Source organism: Centroberyx gerrardi, chromosome 9 (assembly GCF_048128805.1).
Source record: "Centroberyx gerrardi isolate f3 chromosome 9, fCenGer3.hap1.cur.20231027, whole genome shotgun sequence".
In the NCBI taxonomy this organism is placed as follows: domain Eukaryota; kingdom Metazoa; phylum Chordata; class Actinopteri; order Beryciformes; family Berycidae; genus Centroberyx; species Centroberyx gerrardi.
In genome coordinates, this window is record NC_136005.1 from 14,912,478 (window position 1) to 14,931,672 (window position 19,195).

Consider the following 19,195-nt stretch of genomic DNA (forward strand, 5'->3'; position numbering starts at 1 on the left):
TGTACTTCTACTCTTTACTTGAGTATATTTTTGAGCCAGTAATCTACTTTTTACTTACCTACATTTTCCATTTATACCTTTGTTACAACTAGTCTGCTCTAAATGCGGGGATTGAGTCTTTTGACCACGATGCGATGATGACGGAACAAAACCCAGAACAAGAGGCAGCTTCCAACAAATGGATATCCCCAAATGAAAAATGTGAATGGAAAGAAGTTTTCATTCTCTAGTTGATTGACTGCGGTCTTGGTACAGGGAGTAATACTACAGAACAGAAAATCTGAGTTTTAATTAATTGTATTGTATTCGGTATCTACTGCATTTTGGGGCTGTAATAGGTTTGGTTACTTTGATACTGTCTGTAAATACTAGAGTTAAACAGACTTATATTCTGTTTTATAAAGGGCTAAGAAAGTTTTATCAACAAGTGCTGTTTTTTCATTATTTTGCACTGGCCCGCACACCCTAAAAAATATTCAAATGGAAAGTAACTTGTACTTTGAGTAATTTATTAACCAGGTACTTTTTTACTTTTACTTGAGTAGGTTTCTCAAATGGTAATTTTCACTTTTACGTGAGTCATTTTTTATGGGAGTAATTGTACTTTTACTTGAGTATAGATTTTCGATACTCTACCCACCACTGCCTGTACCTGATCTTGAAATGTAAATGTTGAGTTCATATCATTCTGACCTCTTTTCAGTAAGTCACGTTTCTTTTTGTGTCGGTAGGAACGACTTCCTGAAAGAGATAAAGATCATGTCTCGTCTGAAGGACCCCAACATCATCCGTCTGCTAGCTGTGTGCATCTACAGCGACCCTCTCTGTATGATCACAGAGTACATGGAGAATGGAGACCTCAACCAGTTTCTGTCCCGCCACGAACCCGAGGGACAGCTTGCCCTGCTCAGCAATGCGCCTACTGTCAGGTGAGTGGTGAAGGAATGAGGGAGAAAGTGAATGAGTGAGTCAGTGGGTGTGTATGCTATTTACCTATTTCTTTCTTTTCCCCAACACATTGCGCTCTCTCTCCTCTCTCCTCTGCAGCTACAGTAATCTGTGCTACATGGCCATTCAGATAGCATCGGGGATGAAGTACCTCTCCTCCCTAAACTTCGTCCATCGAGACTTGGCCACGCGGAACTGCCTGGTGGGCAAGAACTACACTATAAAGATAGCTGACTTTGGCATGAGCAGGAACCTGTACAGCGGTGACTACTACCGCATCCAGGGCAGAGCGGTCCTGCCTATACGCTGGATGTCCTGGGAGAGCATCCTGCTGGTGAGGACCCCTACTGGACAGATATGGAATCATTTGTCTTGTATTATGATTAGGAGCCCATCCCCTAAAATACCAAATCCTCCCATTTTGTTGTTTTCTTGTTGTGATGTTGATAGTCTCTATCCCTGTAATATTTATTGAGGCCCCAGTGTTTGTATTGCCGTGGATCTAATAAAAGTATTTATAGGCTCAAATGATGTACGTCACTACACACGGAAAAATAAGGAGTGATGCCATAGAAGAACCATTTCTGGTTCCACAAAGAACCTTTCAGTTCTTTAAAGAACCATTTCTGCACTCCTTTGCTTAGACACCTTCATTGTGTTTTTGTTTATCTGCCCTTGTATAGCCTCATTTGCAATTGCACAATATATATGGAGGTGTTTGGTTATTTTCCACATTTATGCCATCACCTTCCATCCAATAACTAATAATTAACAACCTTTTAAAATCCCAAAGATATTAAAAGGTTCTTGAAAGGGTCTTTGTGGAACCAAAATGGTTCTTCTATGGCATAACTCCGAAGAACCATTTTCGGTTGCAATACGCATTTTTATTTTTCTGTGTGTATTTACGCCATCTTTCTCTCTCCAGGGAAAGTTCACCACAGCTAGTGATGTGTGGGCCTTTGGGGTCACCCTGTGGGAGACACTAACCTTCTGCAAGGAGCAACCCTACTCTCAGCTCACTGATGAGCAGGTGATAGAGAACACAGGGGAGTTCTTCAGGGACCAGAAAAGACAGGTTAGTGTTGTTATACACACATATTCAGCTCGCACATATCAACACCACCAAACCCCCCGTGGCTCATTTCTCGCTCCCTGTTGTGTAGATCTACCTGCCTCAGCCTGTGCTGTGTCCAGACTCGCTCTACAAGATCATGCTGAGCTGCTGGAGGAGGAACACAAAGGAGCGGCCTTCCTTCCAGGAAATACACCGAGCCCTCCTGGACAGTCAGCCTTAAGCCGAGGCAGCGTTGAGCACAGTGTTCCCAGTCCTCTCACCTCTAAAATAAATGGTGCATGACATAGAGTAGACCATGTTTCAAGTACAATCCAGGTTTAAGCTATCTTGGTTCAGCAGAGACAGGGTGAGACCCACCTGTGGGCTCCAAGCTACGATTTGGGAAACACTGTTTCATGGACTTACACACTACAAAGATGGACAACCAGAGACAATTGGTGTGTGTGTGCCAATTTGAGTTTGGTTAGCACAGTCACATTGGCTAAGATGTTTTATAGACATACAGGTATATTCTAACAAACACATTCACCTGCTCAAAACTCTATTCTGCTTATGCAAATAGAGCACACCAACCAAACCAAACACACACACACACACGCACACACGCACTCTATCTCATGTGCTTGTGTATAGACACACACACACACACGCGCACACACACACACACACACACACACACACACACACACACACACACACACACACACACTTAAGATCAATAATATGACCCTTGGTTGTATTGTACGTTGAAGAAGCCAAAATGAAATGTAGCAAGTAACATTTGGCACTTTTTTAAAAATGTGCTTTTTATTTCATTTTTTTTTAAATGAGTTTAAATTTCCCATGTTACAATGTTTGAAGTATTGATAGCAATGTTATGCAATATTTTTGAATTGAAGAACTTTCTTGTGTTTTCTTTTGGAAGACTGCTTGAATGTAGAAGGGAAAAAAGAGCGCAACAAACCATCACTGTTACGTTTATTTCAAACAAGTTTTTCATCTCAGCCTCTCAGACATTCTCCAAGCAATCTGAGTTACAAATTTCTATGTCATCTCCCCTGCAGTTTCCTTACAGTGATATTTGACCATCAGTGTATATGACTGTGTATTTTCAATAGATATTTCTAAATCTCAAATATCAATATTTTGTATTAATATTTATATGTCCATATTTGTTTGTTCTGTTTTGTTGATATATTTGTGCATTGATATGCTCTGTAAGATGAGCTTCTTTAGGCATTTGGAGTATCTTATTTCAATTCATTTTGGATCTTTACACACCAAACAAACTGCTTCAGAAGTGCCTTTTTTCCACTGCAAACTGTCATTGAACTACCATTGAATACAAGGTAAAATCAGCATGATACTTCATCAGAGGTTGCAAGGTGTTTACCAAGAATCCAGCCTGTTTTTTTTAGCCATGTGTGCTACGATGGATCAGCTGTATGTGTTTACTGTCTGTATCAGTGTAAAGATGTTACTGAGTGTGTTGTGGGTGAAGAACAAGTTAATGCAGAACTGCTTATAATTTGTTTCAGTTGAAAGAGAGAAATGAGTGATCTTTGAAATCAGGAATGTAGATGAAATGGGAATATGCAACCTGAATCATGTGTTTAGTTGGAATACCAGTTATGGCTGCTACAGATTTAATTAGTTGATGACATCTATTGATCTAACACAAGCACCGCCTCACCTGTGGGTTCCAGTTATTGACAGTCAATTTACTCTTTCTTTTAGAATTAATGTATGCTGGATTCTTTCTTGGTCTTTTGTATTCATTTCCCCCAAACTGACTTAACAATGTGCATGCTGTTTAAATCTCTGTTGCGTAAACTAAATATCACTGGTTCAACCATTACACATAGGTTCAGCTGTGTTCTTATCAGTGGCCTTTGCCCCACTTACCTTGTCCATGAAAGTCTCTTATAGCTGGCAGCCATAATGCGTTGTATTTTCAACTTTTGTGACGTGGAAGTCAGTGCCATTTCTGTCTTGCAATCTGTGGAATGCTTTACTACTTTAAATTCTCTGTTTCTTTCTTCCTTTTGCTTTGGGATCTATGCAAAATATCTGTACATATAAGTTAAATATGACAATTGGTTTGGAAATAAATTTGTGTATTTTAAACTGTCAATAGAGATGAGGCATGCAATGATTTTGATCGGTCAAAGAAACCTTTTTTATGGCATTTACGATCTTCTCAGTGTATGACTGCTTTATAATTAGTTATAAATGAATTGGTGGCAGATGTATAGTTGTAAAAATGTTATTGCACCCTTACAAATTCATGATTTGTTTAGTTTTATTAGATCTTTGTACTCAAATGTTTGTTTTTTAATGAGAATGTTTTTATATAAGTGTAAACAAAAGTTGAGTTGTGGTAATTGTACATTGTGATAGACAAAATAAAAATTAAATAAAATGGGGAATACTATTTCCATGACAACTCTTGCCTTATTTGTAGTCACTTTTTAATTTTTTATACTGTGTGGGTTGTCCTTGGAGCTGAGCTGACTGTAGTCGTAATATTATTGGTTAAGAGCTGCTGCAGCATCCAATCAGAACATGGAGGCGGGGCCAAGAATATGAGCTCAGGGAAGAAGACGGCACATTATCGATAGGACAGAGAAAACGGTTTTGAAAGAACTTGTTGCTGTAAATTTAGTAGATTCTATATACGGTTTCATGACAGTTTGGACCATTGAAGATGAATAAGGTGGTTTTGGTGACGGGAGCAAATAGGTAATTGCTGTATTTTTTGTTCTCGTTAGAAACTTGAAGTCCGCCTTCTTTGAGTCTGTAGAGATTCATGACAGAAAATACTTTCTCCAACACCTTTGATGAAAGCAACAGACAGTTCATACTGTACAAACTGTGTTGGTGAATAAATTCAGACATGGATGCTCTATTTTTCATATGATGTGTGGAGTTGCCTAAGCACAAGAATGTTTTGGTCAATTTTGCAGTCAATGGACATAGTGTTATCTTAAATTAGTGCCATCACTGATACCAATAGAAGGCAGCATTGCCATGTCTTTGGTCCAAAAGCCTTCTGTGTGTGTCTGTATGTGTGTGTGTGTGTGTGTGTGTGTGTGTGTGTGTGTGTGTTGAAAAGGACCAACATTTAGGCCTTAAGTAGCTAGGGTTAGGGAATACATGTTTAAATGTAGCCAGTGGCCAGTAATACAGGATTGAGTGTCTGTCCCTACAGTGGCATTGGCCTGGCTCTTTGTGAGCGTCTCCTCACAGAAGACTCGGGTCTCCAGCTCTGTCTGGCCTGCAGGAACCTGCGCCGGGCTCAGGCCGCTCGCTCCGCCCTCCTGACCTCTCACCCCACTGCCCAGGTGGCCTTGCTGCAGCTGGACACCAGCAGCATCACCTCAGTCCTCACTGCTGCACATGAGGTCAAACTCAGGTGGGAGGACATGCACAGCTGCTGTAGAAAGTCACAGTGGAAGTAAATACACACATTCAAATACCCAAGTCATCATTAACACAGAACACTTTCATGTCCCGCTGATGGCTGAGTAGGCAAGACTTCCATAATCACAAAGAGTCAAGTTGCGTTGCCAGATACCGGTGCTTTAATGTGCATCAGGGTTGGGGATAATTCATGAATGAACTCATCAATTCCAACTGAGGAATTGGAATTGGAATTTGAAAAAACCTACAGGAAACAGAACTGGAATTGAATTGGAATTTGAAGTTGAATTTAATTCAGTTAAATTCTGTGAAATTACATGTTTTTTTGGTTTTTCTTACCACTATCTGTGGAGATTACACGTAGTATTGTACAGTATATTGTCAATACTGAATATCATACAATGTTAAAGGGACCTTTCAGGTGGTATTTGATGCAGAACATACTGTATAATCGTAATACATACATTAAGATTGAATGTATTTGATTTGTTTAACTGTCTTTTATTTGACTCATAATGTTTTATTTATAATGTTTAGCAAGTCAAGACAAACTCTCTTAGAAGTGGAATTTCATAGAATTGAATGGAATTCAATTCTGTTTGCTGTCATTCCAATTCAATTCCAGTTCTGTTTCCTTAGAGCTGGGTGACATTCCAATTCCAATTCCAACTCCAGGAATTGAATACAATGCATTCTCAATTCAATTAATGAATGGCCCCAATCCTGGTGTGCATAGCAGGGTTTCCTTTAGAATGTTATCAGGCCCGGTGGGAGACCCAGACACTCCCCTCGGTTGATGGTGCAAGAGACTGCAACCAAAACTGGTGTGGCAGGTTGTTGGCAAATTTGTATTTCAGCGTTTCCATTGTTTAGTTTACCATTCAAGGCTTCAAACAAGTGATTAGCAGAGAACTTTATGTGCTGCATTTACAGCTAGATTTATTGCAGCAGCACTGAAATGAGGCCTGGAGCATAGAAAGTGAAAGTATCTCCAGATGTGGTTGTCATGTCTCCTACAGGTATAACCGACTGGACTACCTCTACCTCAATGCAGGCATCATGCCAAACCCCCAGTTTGATGTGAAAGCCTTTTTCAAAGGCCTCTTCTCCAGGTACAGTGCTGATTTTAGATTTTTTACATTTTATTTTTAGTACTGTAACGGGTGATATACAGTATATCCATCCATTCTAACATTGTTTATGTCAACCATCTATTTTCCATGCTGCCTTTGTAGAGTTCACATCTCTGTAATGTCTGTACCGCAGCAAAGTCGTCACCATGTTTGCCACTGGGGAGGGGATCCTGACGCAGAGGGACGCCGTCACCGCTGATGGAATGCAGGAAGTATTCGCCACCAACCTCTTCGGTCACTTCCTACTAGTGAGTCACTGATACTTTGGGTGCTGAAGTATCTCTCTGTCATCTGGTATGATGTCCACATACATGTAGAATGCAGTAGAAAATAATGTTCTCAACAGACTTCTTCAGGGAAAGTTATTTCTGCTGGCTGTTCACCCTTGAAGAAATGTAGGGGATACTGGATCCGCCCGTCACTTAGCAACAATGCTCATTAAAAATTAACACCTGATTTCTATGACTGCACACTGTCCTCTCCCAGCCTTAAGGTCACTGCTGACAGCTTACTTTAGATTCCCATCTAGTATTCTGCTTACTTCGGGTGTTTGCAGATGAATCCTGACTATGCTGACTTGTTTTAAGGCTTCACCACACAGAAACCTGCGCAGAGTTCCTGTTTAGACTTGCCGGAATCACTAATCCATCTGTATTCACACCATTTAGTGGAAGAGGTTGAGCAGGAATAAATTGGCATCCATAGACTCTTAACTCCAACTCTTTAGTTTAGAAAAATATTAGGGAGGAAAAACACTTTTACTGCAATTCCACTATCCTACACACACATTTAGAGGGTTGGAGGAAAATTCCCACCCATAATATTTTTGTAAGACCAATTAAAGGGTGTTTATCAGACCAAAACACCCCAATCAAGAATGTCTTGCTAGGATATAACTTTGTTACTTAGTTTATGGAGTCTGAGAGAAATTATGTGGTATTTATGCATGCTTTTGGATCCATGGAAAGTGTAGCATCGTTACCAGTACTAATTCTGAGGCTGTTTCACTGTGTCTCCCTGTGTTTCCCTGCGTCTCCCTGTTTCCCTGTGTCTCCCTGTGTCTCCTGTTTGTCTCCCTCTGTCTCCCTGTGTCTCCCTGTGTCTCCCTGTGTTTCCCTGCGTCTCCCTGTGTCTCCCTGTGTTGTCCTGGTTCAGGTCAGGGAGCTGGAGCCGGTCCTGTGCCAGGCGGGCCGGCCCTCCCAGGTGATCTGGACCTCCTCCAGTAATGCTCACCGCTCAGCTTTTAACCTTGAAGACATGCAGCACCAGAAAGGCACCCAGCCCTACAGCTCCTCTAAATACGCCTCCGACCTGCTCAGCCTGGCGCTCAACACACACTTCAACAAACAGGTCGGCTCCTACATACACACCTCGCTGCTGAGGTTAATCTAACACATAATCCAACACACTCCTGCAAGTTGAATAGATTTTTTTAACCTCATAATATGTTGCTGACCGTGATCCTATGGTCTTTATGCTCTGACTGTGCTTTCTAGGGTTTGTACTCATCGGTGATCTGTCCAGGTTTTGTGATGACCAACCTGACCTACGGCATCCTGCCCTCCTTCCCAGCCTTCCTCTGGACTGTGCTCCTGCCTGTCTTCTGGCTTGTGAGTCCATCTCACACAATATATTGATTAGGGCTGCGCAATTTATTGGAAAAAAAAAATCAAAAACTACTTAAATTTCTAAATTGCAAGAGGCTGCAATTATTTGGAGAGTGGTGGGTGCTCAAAATAGACTCCTAAATATGGTATATAAATTAGATTGCACATTATAAAAAAAACTTCAATTGTATTCAACCACAACAAATATTAAGCAACGTCTCAGTTTTTTTTTTATTAAACATGTTTCTTGTTTGCTGAAAAATGTAAAATATTGAAAAAATTGTCTGTATACTGTATTCTATATATTGCAAATCCAATATTCAGCAAAATAATCGCAATATGATTATTTGTCAATATCATGCAGCCCTAATATTGATATATATCTGTTTTATGGGTTCATTTTATTTGTGACCGGAAACTATGCATGCTGTGTTGGGTGTAAGAATTATAAAAAGTTTAAATTATTTGGTTGCATCTGAACACATCTTTCCTTCATAATCACAGATCAGAGTGTTCACCAACACGTTCACCCTGACACCTTACAATGGAGCTGAGGCCCTGGTAGGTAAAAATGCTCCCAAAGCACATTTCAACTTCTCATACACAACTCAGTGCAGAGTCATTCATGAATGCTCTCCTCCCTTGTAGTTCTGGCTGTTTAAGCAAAAGCCAGAGTCACTGGACCCTCAAGCCAAATACCACAGCTTAACGTCCGGGCTGGGCCACAACTACACACAGTCACGTAAGGTACAGTGTGGTGAGGAAAAAGCATGACTGACTGATACCAATCAACAGTATCTCCTCTATATTTTAAGTTTAAACTGTTTTGACAAAATTCTGAAATATTGTGCCATTATCTCTTCTGGCAGGTATCGCTTTTGCTCCTATCTGTGTCAAATCGGTGTCAGATATCAACTATCGCTCATGCGCCGATGTTGTTTTTTTCTGTAATATCTCAACTTTCTGTCCCATTTACAGATGGATGTTGATGAGGACATGTCAGAGGCCTTGTACGAGAAATTGCTGCAGGTGGAAGATAAAGTAAGGAAGAAACTGAAGGAAAAACAAAAGAGTATCCCAGCGTCTTCACAGTAGCCATGCAGTGCCTCATGATGCGTAGGCCTATTACTCACATCTAGGGTACTTTGAGTGTTTTATTCCTGCTTCACAGACCATACAGGTGCAGCCTACACATTTGCTGTCATAGATACATAGTACCTGCAACATGTAAGCCTGAATTTACAGCTTGGAGGAACACCAGGTCATATGGTGTGATGAAATGTTGCAATGACTCTATAAGCTATTTATGTTTGGTTTGCTGTTTCATCTGTATTGTCTGTATCTGGGCATAAAATAATGTCAGTTAGGCAGGTGAACCCCTGATGCATCATGCACGCTGTGATGGTTCAGGAGAAAGAACAAAACCTTTCAAATAAAACTGAGCACTGCCTATTATTCTTCCGTCGTTTCCTTCACTTCATCAATACTTCTTCTTTACACTCACTTTCACAGACTCAGTACAGCATGAATTATTTAGGGAGACAAATCGAGCTGTGGAATAAACACCTCGCTGTCTTAAAAACAACCAAACAGTGTCGATAGGTGAGCCAACAGCCTATTCAATCCATAAGGAACTACTCCCACTCTTGTTGTTTACGGTTCCATGATCCTCACAGCAGAATCCAGTGTAATCCGACAGCAGACTGTCAGTATCCCCCAAAAAGTTGATGTAAGTGGTCTGAGTGAGCCAGTCTCCGGTGTGTTGCGGTGCCGGTGGATGCGCACCTGCACAGCGGCAACTCTGTGGATGTTTTGGGGCGCAGACCCAGCAGCTGTCCCCGGGTGCCGCTGCCTCTTCCTCGGCCGCAGGTTCCTCCTCGGCTCCGCTCAGTTTCGGGTTGCAGAAAGCCCAGACCATGCCGCAGAAATAGATGAAAAACGTGCCCATGACCATAACCATGAGCGCGTAGGCTTCTATCATCGCTTTGGTGACCGGAGATGTCATCCTGGATGCGCGCTTATAATATTTCGGTTGATTTTTTCCAAAGTGTGTTTCTTCACTCAGCTGTAAACTGAGGTGTTGAGGAGGGACTGGTCCTGTCAGTGCGCTGTGATGGCTCTGTCCCGTCTGCGGCGGGACTGTGGTAGAGCAATATTATAAGCAATGTTGGGTGGTGATGTGTTGCTCAGTAATGCGTAACAGTAATGTAATTTTCCCAGTAACGAGCAGTGTAACGAATTATTATTCCAATTTCAGTGATATGTTACCAATCAAAAAGTAGGTCGTTACTGTTGTTATCATCCCTCTCTAAATATCAAATTAAAGTTGAATTATCCAAAAACCATGATGATCCCCATCTATCCCCATGAGTAGATTTGGTCACATGTCCTCTGACACTGCAAGCCTGGGTGAGAAATGGCAGAAAATGTTACTTTCTCTGGATGGAAATATTCCCACTTACTCCCGCTCCCTGGGAGTAATAGGCTAGTAAAGTAATGACATAAGTAAGTAAGTAATTTGTAATGGATTACTTTTTTGATTAAGGAGCCTGCCCAACACTGATGAAAGTGCGGCCACGGAGGCCTTGGTCTTTATCACAGAAACAGAAGCAATAAAGATTTTATGAACCATTCTATTTCTGTGGTCTTTCTCATTTTCATACAATAACCTATACTGCCATTCACCATAATGTTTAGCCTGTGTGACCCAGGGCCGGAGGATGACTCCCTGGGGCCCATGGGTCTCAACCCTGCAGGACTACCCCACCCCACCCCACCACCAATGCACTGTAACTCATAGTGCAGTTATGTGAAATCAATCAATCTTTTATTATATTTCATATAGGCCTATATGTACATATGTGTGCTAGTTATCAGCTTCAGGCCTTATAATCACAAGTTTGTCTAAAAGAACATCTTACCAAGCACTAAACTCAGCATAATAAAATTTACTAAGAAACATTGTCAGCTTATTAGCATACTTCCCAGGATGAATGGCCAACAACGGTGACATTTCATATTAAAAATTTGCAGATGATCTTCAATATGTATGGAGTCTCATGATTTAGTTTGGAGTTCTGTGATAGCCTATGGTCTATATGAAATGTAGCGTTTCTGCAAGAATGTATTCAAGAAAAGTGAAAGACCATCTGTTTGGCACTGTGGGTTTCAATGCCCCAAAGGAAATTGCCAAATTGCCCCAAAGTTTTTTTTTTCTTAAGTGTTGAGCCATGGCAGTTATACCTGGCTGAAACATTGTGGACTTAAAAACTGACTGTTGATTCTTGGCTGTGACATTCTTTGACAGACCTTGGAAAACACTCCCCTTTAACTTTTCCAGCAAGTGTAGGTGTGTGTGTGTGTGTGTGTGTGTGTGTGTGTGTGTGTGTGTGTGTGTGTGTGTGTGTGTGTGTGTGTGTATGTGTGTGTGTGTGTGTGTGTGGTGAATTCACAACATTCAGTTACTATTTTATCAAATTTGACATCAATTCTCTCAAAAATTTATAGGTCATTTGATTTCAAGAAATAACAGCAAACAGACATTTTTGTAATTTAGAGAACCAGATCATCATATTAAACTGAATGCAATTAGGAAATTGCAACTTTGCATAACAGGATGTAACCAGTACTAATGGGGGTACAGACTCATAAATACCCTTTCAAAGCATGTATTTTTAGAACGTGGGAAAACCAAAAGTGAACTTTTTTTTAGCCTGTCATGATGTTAACCATGCTGACCTTCGCATATTTGGTCATCTCCACTGACAGACTGTAAATAGTTAGAATTAATAACTTTGTAATGCTAACAGGCATGAAGGCATGACAACCTTGGCGGTGAGTTAGCTGTGCCATGCAAGTATCCAGGTTGGCCGGTGTGCATTTGTCCCCCTGAAACACAGAGACCAAACCCGATCCCTTAATGTCAGGCCAGGCATCCTGCTGTCCATTGCTGCTCCAGCAATGTTCCCTAACAAGCCCATCAGCTGGTAGGGTTCGAGTTTCCTTATAAGCTGATATGTGAACACCAGCACCCAGAACTCCCAAAATATCATCAATGATCAATGAGAAACTCGAGCTTGGGGTTTGTTCCTCTGTCTGAGCCGTCTAGGCTGCTTTTGGCTGACATGGCAATCTGATGTCGGTCAGTGTCGATATTATTTGCCCGGCTTTGTACTGAACATAGATCATATTCCAGTAATTATGACATTTAAGATTTCACTATAATGTCAATGCTCAGTTTGTGTCAGCTTGTACCATCTGTTGCTTTTTGGTGACCTTTCGTAACCCTTTGTCTTCCAAATTCAATGGACTACACCTATAACAGCTCTACTGACTTACACACCTGTCGCCCTTCCGAGGTTTACAAAGGTATGATGCAAGTATAAAATACAGCTGACAAAGCAGTTGTGTCCTCTTTCAACCATTACATTTTTCTGCACAAAGATTTGAAGGTGTGAACTGGTTTTCTGGGGAACTTTGAGTCAAACTGCAAGACAAAACAGAGCAGAGAAATATGTATGGGCACTCACGCTGCCCCAACCACAGAGGCTCACAATACTGTCAACACTGAATTATGGGAGGTGTAGTTTTTCAGCGGTCTGTCCCCTCGCCAAGCCTATTGCTTTTCATTATCAAAGAACTACACGCCCCACCCCGCGCCAACTCCGAGGTCCCGGATGTCTATCGCGCCGGAAGAGAAGAAGGTCCTTTTCCCAGCCATCTTGTGGCTTCATCTAGCGAAGTGTTCGCACCAAGCCTCGTAGAATCGGAGGAAAATCCTGCTGAAGGGGCGCCATCATGCCCGGACAAATGCAAGAAGGTTTTGGCTGTGCCATAACCAATCGGTTCGACCAGTTATTTGACGATGAGTCGGATCCGTTTGAGCTGTTGAAGCAGGCGGAGATAAAGAAGAAGGAGGCTCCTGTTCCTGGTGCCGCCAAGACTGCAGCCCAGGCTGCTAAGCAACAGAAAAAGGAGTCCCAGAAAGACAGAAAGAACCCCCTTGCTGATAAGAAGGAGGAGATCCAGGCACCTGTCCCCCTCAAGAAAGATGGTAAAATATATTCGTTCGTTTTATGTCATTATCACTGGTGTAACTGCAGCTAGGATATTGTAAGCTAGCAGGCTAAGTGTCTTGCTTACTAGCTAGCAACGGTTCATAAGCCCCCATGACATGAGGTCCACGCGATGCCTTTTGTGCGTCTGTTCGGGCTGTCAGTTGTTGGAACAATGGCGTTTTTTCCAAACGTGCATTACAACAGTAGGTGTGGGGCTAGAACTGTACAGTGCACGCCGTGATAAACACCTCGCAGGCCAACTTGTTTTGGCCTGTCTCCCTCGGCCCTGTTAAACAGGCAGAACCCGAAAGCCTGGCTACCTAATGTTAGCTAACCATTTCTTCAGCCAGTTAATGCTGTCAAGTCGTGGTAGCCGAAAAGGTCACGATGTTGGCTGTAAATAATTCGCTCAATGCAAGTGGCTACCTTTGACTAAAAACCCAACTATTGTGTAATTATAATCTTGGACTGGTTAGATGAGATTTGACGCTTGAAAACAACGTGATCCCTAAATTGAAGTCACAAAATTAAGATTAATAACTTGACACCACGTGAATAAACGTAACTTCAGCGAACATCATCGCCCATTTTCTGGTGGATTTGTCAATTGGTATCAGACATTGCGAGCGCTGCTGTTCTCATCGTGATAAACCTCGTGGCTGCAGTGTGGGGCAGCCTCAAAACTGCCACTTCCCACTGGCGCACAATGCACGCTCTTTGTACGCTGTCAACCTGCCTGACAGGATTTCTTTTAAATATCAGATTATGTTTAACTAGATTTGATTTATGTAAATTATTGAGCAAGTCTCAATAGTTATTTGGTTCACCATGCTTAGCCTGTAAACATAGCCCAAAGTCTCTTTACATCTCTATGTTGTCAACGTGAGTTTACTAAACACAAAATTGAAGCATCCAGTGTCAGGAAATGACCTTGAGATGAGATACCTAGTAATGGGAAGTTAGTTGGCAATTATCAGCATGTCAGTCGGTTAAGTGAACTCATATCTGGTTGCTTGAGAGAAGATGAGACAGGTGCACCCACTGTCGTGCACCCAGCTGCTGTAGTGTAGGGGAGGGTGTCTATTTTGGTAGCCGGTGATTGGGGCAGTGGGCGGGACGTGTCAGACTTGACCAGTGGTGGGCAACCATGTGCCACGGAAGGCCGAGAGCATGCAGGTTTTCACTCCAACCAAAAACTATACCGGGTGATTTCACTGATGATCATGGAGGATGAACTAATCGGTGAAATCAACCTGCGTACTCTCGGCCCTGCGTGGCACATGACCCACCACTGGAGTTCACACTTGGTAATCTTAAATACATGACATTTGTGGAAAGTCGATGCACTTCAATTTTCAAGCTCTTTAAAACACAATTTCTTCATCGTAATCGTCAGATTAATTTTCAAGCAGAAGAAAATTGCAGGATGTCGTACCAGCTGCCTTAAGTATTTTTTTTATTCAATTCTTAATGGCAGAATGAATTTCTTTTTTAATTGGAATCAGTTGAACGCTCCATTTAAACAGAATAATCATGTGACCGTCTTTCTCTTGTCTGGGTCTCAGCAGGGGGTCCTGATCTATTGATTCTATTGTTCCTCTAATCCTCCTCTTATGGTCTCTCCCAGGTGCCGGTATGAGGAGAATGGGTCGGAGGCCGGAGGGCGAAGGCTCCAGGCCCCAGGGCGGCCAGAGCGGCCAGGGCGGCCAGGGAGAGGGGCGCCCCCCCACAGACAGGCGGCCCGTGGACAGGCGGCCCCCTCGTCGTTTCGAGAGGCCTGCCGGTGAAGCCGGTGAGAAGACCGAGGGAGGAGAATTCTCAGTGGAGAAGTGAGTTCAACTACAGATCAGTAGACATTTTAATTGACCAATGACATTGAATCTATCTTTATTATATCTTGAGGGCGATTTGACTAAGTTCTGTCCGTCTCCATAGGCCTGTTGGTGATAGACCAATGAGGGGGCGCGGCGGTGCCCGGGGAGGCCGTGGAGGCAGAGGCCGCGGCATGGGTCGCAGTGATGGTTTCGATTCCCGAGGAAAACGTGAATTTGATAGACACAGTGGCAGTGACCGATCGTAAGTACTTTTCTGTCGTCTTTTCGTGTGACTGTTTATTTAGCAAATCCATAATTTACAGCAAACCTATAAAGTATCTTTGTATGTATGCATGCATGCAGTTCTCGTACCAAGCTCCTGGCTAAAGCAAATGTTGTTTCAGCAGCCTGAAGGGTGAGGAGAAGCGTGGTGGAAGTGGATCTCACAACTGGGGCACCGTCAAGGATGAACTGACGTAAGTGCTTATAGGCCGATATGCAGCACAATGGGAACCTTGCATGATGGGGGGCGGGGAGCTACCTGAGACCTGAAAATATTTCTAAGACATTTGCTCAGTGATAAGGTTTTTTACCATGATCAAATATTGTTTTTGAGAGAACACTCATAGAATTTTACACAATTTCCCATAGGACTGGGGTTTCATTAAGGGATGCATAGGTCAGGATCGGCTTAGCGAATGGGGAATATTAACATGTGGCTTTAATTGTCATTTTCTCTTCATAGCGAGCTTGACCAATCAAACGTCACTGAGGAGAACCCTGAGGGAGAGGAGCATCCACCTGCTGACTCTGAGAACAAGTAAGTTATTTTCTTTTTTTGTTTTGTTTTGTATGATGAGAGTAAATCTCAAGAGATTTTGGTTTGCTATAACTTGATAAAAGATACCTAACTTGGTAAGTCGTAACCTGAAATATATTATATATATATTGTTGGTGAATAATTGCTTAGGCCTTCTGAGCTATATTTAAATGCAACACAATCTGGCCTGATTGTAAAAATGAGGCCTAATGGAATCCAGGGACAATGATGTTTAGTTTATAGGACACTACTAACATTTTGTGTGTGTTGCAGGGAAAACGAGGTAGAGGAAGTGAAGGAAGAAGGCCCCAAGGAGATGACTCTGGATGAATGGAAGGCCATGCAGGACAAGGAGCGCGCCAAGGTGGAATTCAACATCCGCAAGGCCAATGAGGGAGCTGATTGGAACAAGGGATATGTGCTGCACAAGTCCAAGACGGAGGATGTGAGTCAACAACCTGGTTCTATCTTTATGCATATTTTGGTGGACAGATATGTGTTTGTATAAAGATTCAGTATCACGGAAAGTCCCACCACTCCAGAGTTATATTTTTTTCAATAATTTTGCAAGGCTTTGCGTTTCAGCCAAGCTCTTAAAAAGGGGTGTATCAATTTCCTGTGAAACACACTGCAATTCCATGGTTAGTTTGGTGTCAGTATGGTTGGAGGGCGGAGCTATAGATGGATGTACTGTGGGAAGCAGGAAATGGAGGGATTGATAGGGTGTGTTATGTTTTTTTTTTTTTTTTTTTTTTTTTTTTTTTTAACTGAATTGTAGTGTCTTTAAAACTTGCCAACAGCAACTTTTGGTGTTGGCACAAATATGTAATGTTTCTGTCGTCTTGTTGTTCCTCTTTCCAACACAGGAGAAGAAAGCTGCTCTGATTGAGACTGAGGGTGAAGAGCCCTCCAAGGTATATTCTTTACCCTTGTTGCACATACAGTAAATGACATGCATGTATATGAAGTAGCACAGTCCAAAGCTTTGTTTTTTTTACCTGTATGGCTAAGGAAAAGATAATAAATGTGGCCTTTTTTCCAATTTTCCCAATTCAGCCAGAGGATGAACACCACTTCCGGAAGCCAGCCAATGACATTACGTCCCAGCTGGAGATCAACTTCGGAGACCTGGGCCGTCCAGGCCGTGGCCGCGGGGGACCCCGTGGCGGCAGGGGGGGCCGCGGTCGGGGCGAGGGCCGTGAGGGCCGCGAGCCTCGTGAGCCTCGTGAGGGAGCCGCTCCCAGGCCGCCCCGTGGAGGAAGGACTGACAAGGTAACTAACGACATCTAGTCTTGCAGCACTGTCACTAGCTTTACCACTTATGGTGAATTGTGTCATAGTAAGTAAATCTTTATTTATATAGCACTTTTTTAGACACGCAGTTACAAAGTGCTTCACAGAGACTGACAAGAAATGGTAAAAATAAATAAAGATGAGAATACAAACAACATACCATGTTATTAGCACTTAAGTTTCTGCATTGGGAAAACAAGCAAGCTTTTGCCTCACTTTACTTTAACTCCATATACCATTGCCCTAAATTGGAACAAGTTATTGGTCAACTTGCCTGTTTATATGAGTGTTAATGATATAAACTCTTGGGTCCTCTGTACATAAAGTTTGCGTTTAGTTTTTTCCCGAACTTTCTTTTTCTTTGTTCCTTTGTGTTGCCATGACGCATCTCTTAATGGTCAGGTTTTCTAACCCCTACTTCATGTTCACTCTCCCTCCCAGCCGAGTGGTGTGTCTGTGCCCAACGTGGACGACCCCGAGGCCTTCCCAGCCCTGGCTTAAGCCCCGGCTGCTGTCCCTCAGGCCCACAGGAGCCCCCTAAGCACCTCCACTACGAGGCTTGCATGTTCCTGGATCCTTCAGCAAAGCGAATTGATGGAGAAGACTGTCATTACCTATGGCACTCAACTTGAGGACTGAATTTTACCCATTAAAAAAAAAAAAGAAGACAGAAAAAAAACAGAAATTAACAAAAAAAACAAAAAAGAAACGGACTTCTTGCTACTCTGGAGCAACTTATTGGTAGAGGTTTTGTACTTAGAAACAAAGTAGCAGGGATGTTTTCATACAGTATTTTTTTCAGAGGTTATGCATTGTCCATGGATAAATTTTTGTAATTGCTGCTTGAAAATATGCATTTCCAAATATAAGTATAAGAAGAGTATCCTTTAGCTTGGGGTGTCCCATTGCTTGCTTGACTGCTTCAAAACAGGCACTGCGGGGCTCCAACCTAAGCTCTACCACACCGGGTATTTCTGATCAAGTTACTGCTTCACTCATTGAGATTTAAGGAACTTTTCTTTAGAACTGGGGTATTATTTTATATTTTATAAAGGAGGGTCTATTCTTCTATGATCTTAGGCCTGTAAATCTTAACTATTTTCATAAGAAATCTCTTTGGGAGGCTATTTCAGATGGTGCAGATAGGACATACCATCGAGTGATGGCACCTACATCCGAACGCATCGATTAAATGGCACCTAATCCGTATTAAGGGTCTTTTGTATTGAAATGTTCTGAAGGAGGAACATTAGGTAATTGGTAGGAACACAAGGTGATTACTTTCCTAATTTCACATGGATCCTGTGACATTCGTCAAGTGGATTACGTTACAGGTGAAAGTTTCTCCTTGTGTTCTAATTTAGGCCTACTTGTATTTGGGGTGCTATTCATTGTCTAATGTCTCTTCCTCTTGCCCATTCCATCTGCTCCGATCACTAGCCAGTTAAACAATGCCTTACTGTTTATTTTAATTGAAGACGAGACATGGAGAGGAGGTGTCTTAACATAATTGAGATGCGGCTGTAGTCCTCTGGAATCCCTCAGACCTTCTCAGACTACTGTTTACACACTCCACTCCAGCATCCTGAGACAGATGTAAACTCAGCCCAGCTTCAGTTTGTTTCTGCAGTCTGTTCTGTGCTGATCATTTTTCCCACTGTTGACTTGCTCTTTAGCTTCCACAGTGGCACCTCTGCATAATCACTCTGAAAGAAATACAGTTGTTCATCGTTTGGAACAACTAAGTGCTCTACAAATGTGTGAATTCTAGCCCTGCTATTAGAGACCTCTGTCGGTAAATAAAGATGGTCGATTAAGTTTTTTGCATTGTCGCTTTATTATATTCTGCCCGCACACAAGCAAAAATGTATTCACCAAAATGTACAGGTATATAATATAGTTTGGTTAGGCTGCTACCTACATTTGCCCATTCACCAGATCTGGTGTCACTATCTTTTTTGCTATTTTGGGTGTATATAGAAATCTTTGGATGTTAGAGGAAGAATCTGGTGAGTGAGTATG

The 19,195-nt window shown here is 42.2% G+C and overlaps 3 protein-coding genes across 7 annotated transcripts in view; all 3 read left to right on the forward strand.

Annotated features, from left to right (window-relative positions):
* ddr2a (discoidin domain receptor tyrosine kinase 2a) overlaps nt 1-4,380 on the forward strand; it is a 30,903-nt gene extending 26,523 nt beyond the window's left edge. For all 4 annotated transcript variants that reach the window (XM_078285530.1, XM_078285531.1, XM_078285533.1 and 1 more), the window contains 4 exons: nt 732-929; nt 1,048-1,282; nt 1,877-2,026; nt 2,115-4,380. In XM_078285530.1, the coding sequence (XP_078141656.1) occupies nt 732-929; nt 1,048-1,282; nt 1,877-2,026; nt 2,115-2,246 (715 nt within the window). In that variant the 3' untranslated portion in view covers nt 2,247-4,380. The remainder of the gene's footprint in view (nt 1-731; nt 930-1,047; nt 1,283-1,876; nt 2,027-2,114) is intronic.
* Nucleotides 4,381-4,666: 286 nt separating this feature from the next.
* hsd17b7 (hydroxysteroid (17-beta) dehydrogenase 7) lies at nt 4,667-9,596 on the forward strand. The gene is made up of 9 exons (XM_071895777.2): nt 4,667-4,768; nt 5,238-5,441; nt 6,469-6,561; nt 6,716-6,830; nt 7,738-7,932; nt 8,079-8,192; nt 8,694-8,750; nt 8,838-8,936; nt 9,168-9,596. The coding sequence occupies exons 1-9, from the start codon at nt 4,734-4,736 to the stop codon at nt 9,282-9,284; spliced, it is 1,029 nt and encodes a 342-aa protein (XP_071751878.1). The 5' UTR covers nt 4,667-4,733; the 3' UTR covers nt 9,285-9,596.
* A 3,290-nt stretch (nt 9,597-12,886) lies between these two features.
* On the forward strand, nt 12,887-18,990 carry serbp1a (SERPINE1 mRNA binding protein 1a). Of its 2 annotated transcripts, none has more exons than XM_071895775.2 (9): nt 12,887-13,242; nt 14,874-15,075; nt 15,182-15,322; nt 15,465-15,536; nt 15,806-15,880; nt 16,154-16,325; nt 16,747-16,794; nt 16,937-17,152; nt 17,615-18,990. In XM_071895775.2, exons 1-9 carry the CDS (start codon nt 12,987-12,989, stop codon nt 17,672-17,674), a joined length of 1,242 nt encoding a protein of 413 aa, XP_071751876.1. In that variant the 5' UTR covers nt 12,887-12,986; the 3' UTR covers nt 17,675-18,990. The 2 variants fall into 2 exon arrangements, with proteins under 2 accessions (XP_071751876.1, XP_071751877.1); XM_071895776.2 differs by having other exon boundaries at nt 15,468-15,536.
* The last annotated feature ends 205 nt before the right edge of the window (nt 18,991-19,195 follow it).

What these genes read in the sequence shown, in the direction of transcription:
- hsd17b7 (XM_071895777.2), top strand. Translation starts at nt 4,734, where the DNA reads ATGAATAAGGTGGTTTTGGTGACGGGAGCAAATAG. An exon ending in TCTTCGGTCACTTCCTACTA is followed by an intron (nt 6,831 to 7,737) that starts GTGAGTCACTGA and finishes GTCCTGGTTCAG; the next exon opens with GTCAGGGAGCTGGAGCCGGT. An exon ending in ACAATGGAGCTGAGGCCCTG is followed by an intron (nt 8,751 to 8,837) that starts GTAGGTAAAAAT and finishes CCTCCCTTGTAG; the next exon opens with TTCTGGCTGTTTAAGCAAAA.
- serbp1a (XM_071895775.2), top strand. Translation starts at nt 12,987, where the DNA reads ATGCCCGGACAAATGCAAGAAGGTTTTGGCTGTGCCATAACCAATCGG. An exon ending in ACAAGTCCAAGACGGAGGAT is followed by an intron (nt 16,326 to 16,746) that starts GTGAGTCAACAA and finishes TTTCCAACACAG; the next exon opens with GAGAAGAAAGCTGCTCTGAT. An exon ending in AGGGTGAAGAGCCCTCCAAG is followed by an intron (nt 16,795 to 16,936) that starts GTATATTCTTTA and finishes TTCCCAATTCAG; the next exon opens with CCAGAGGATGAACACCACTT.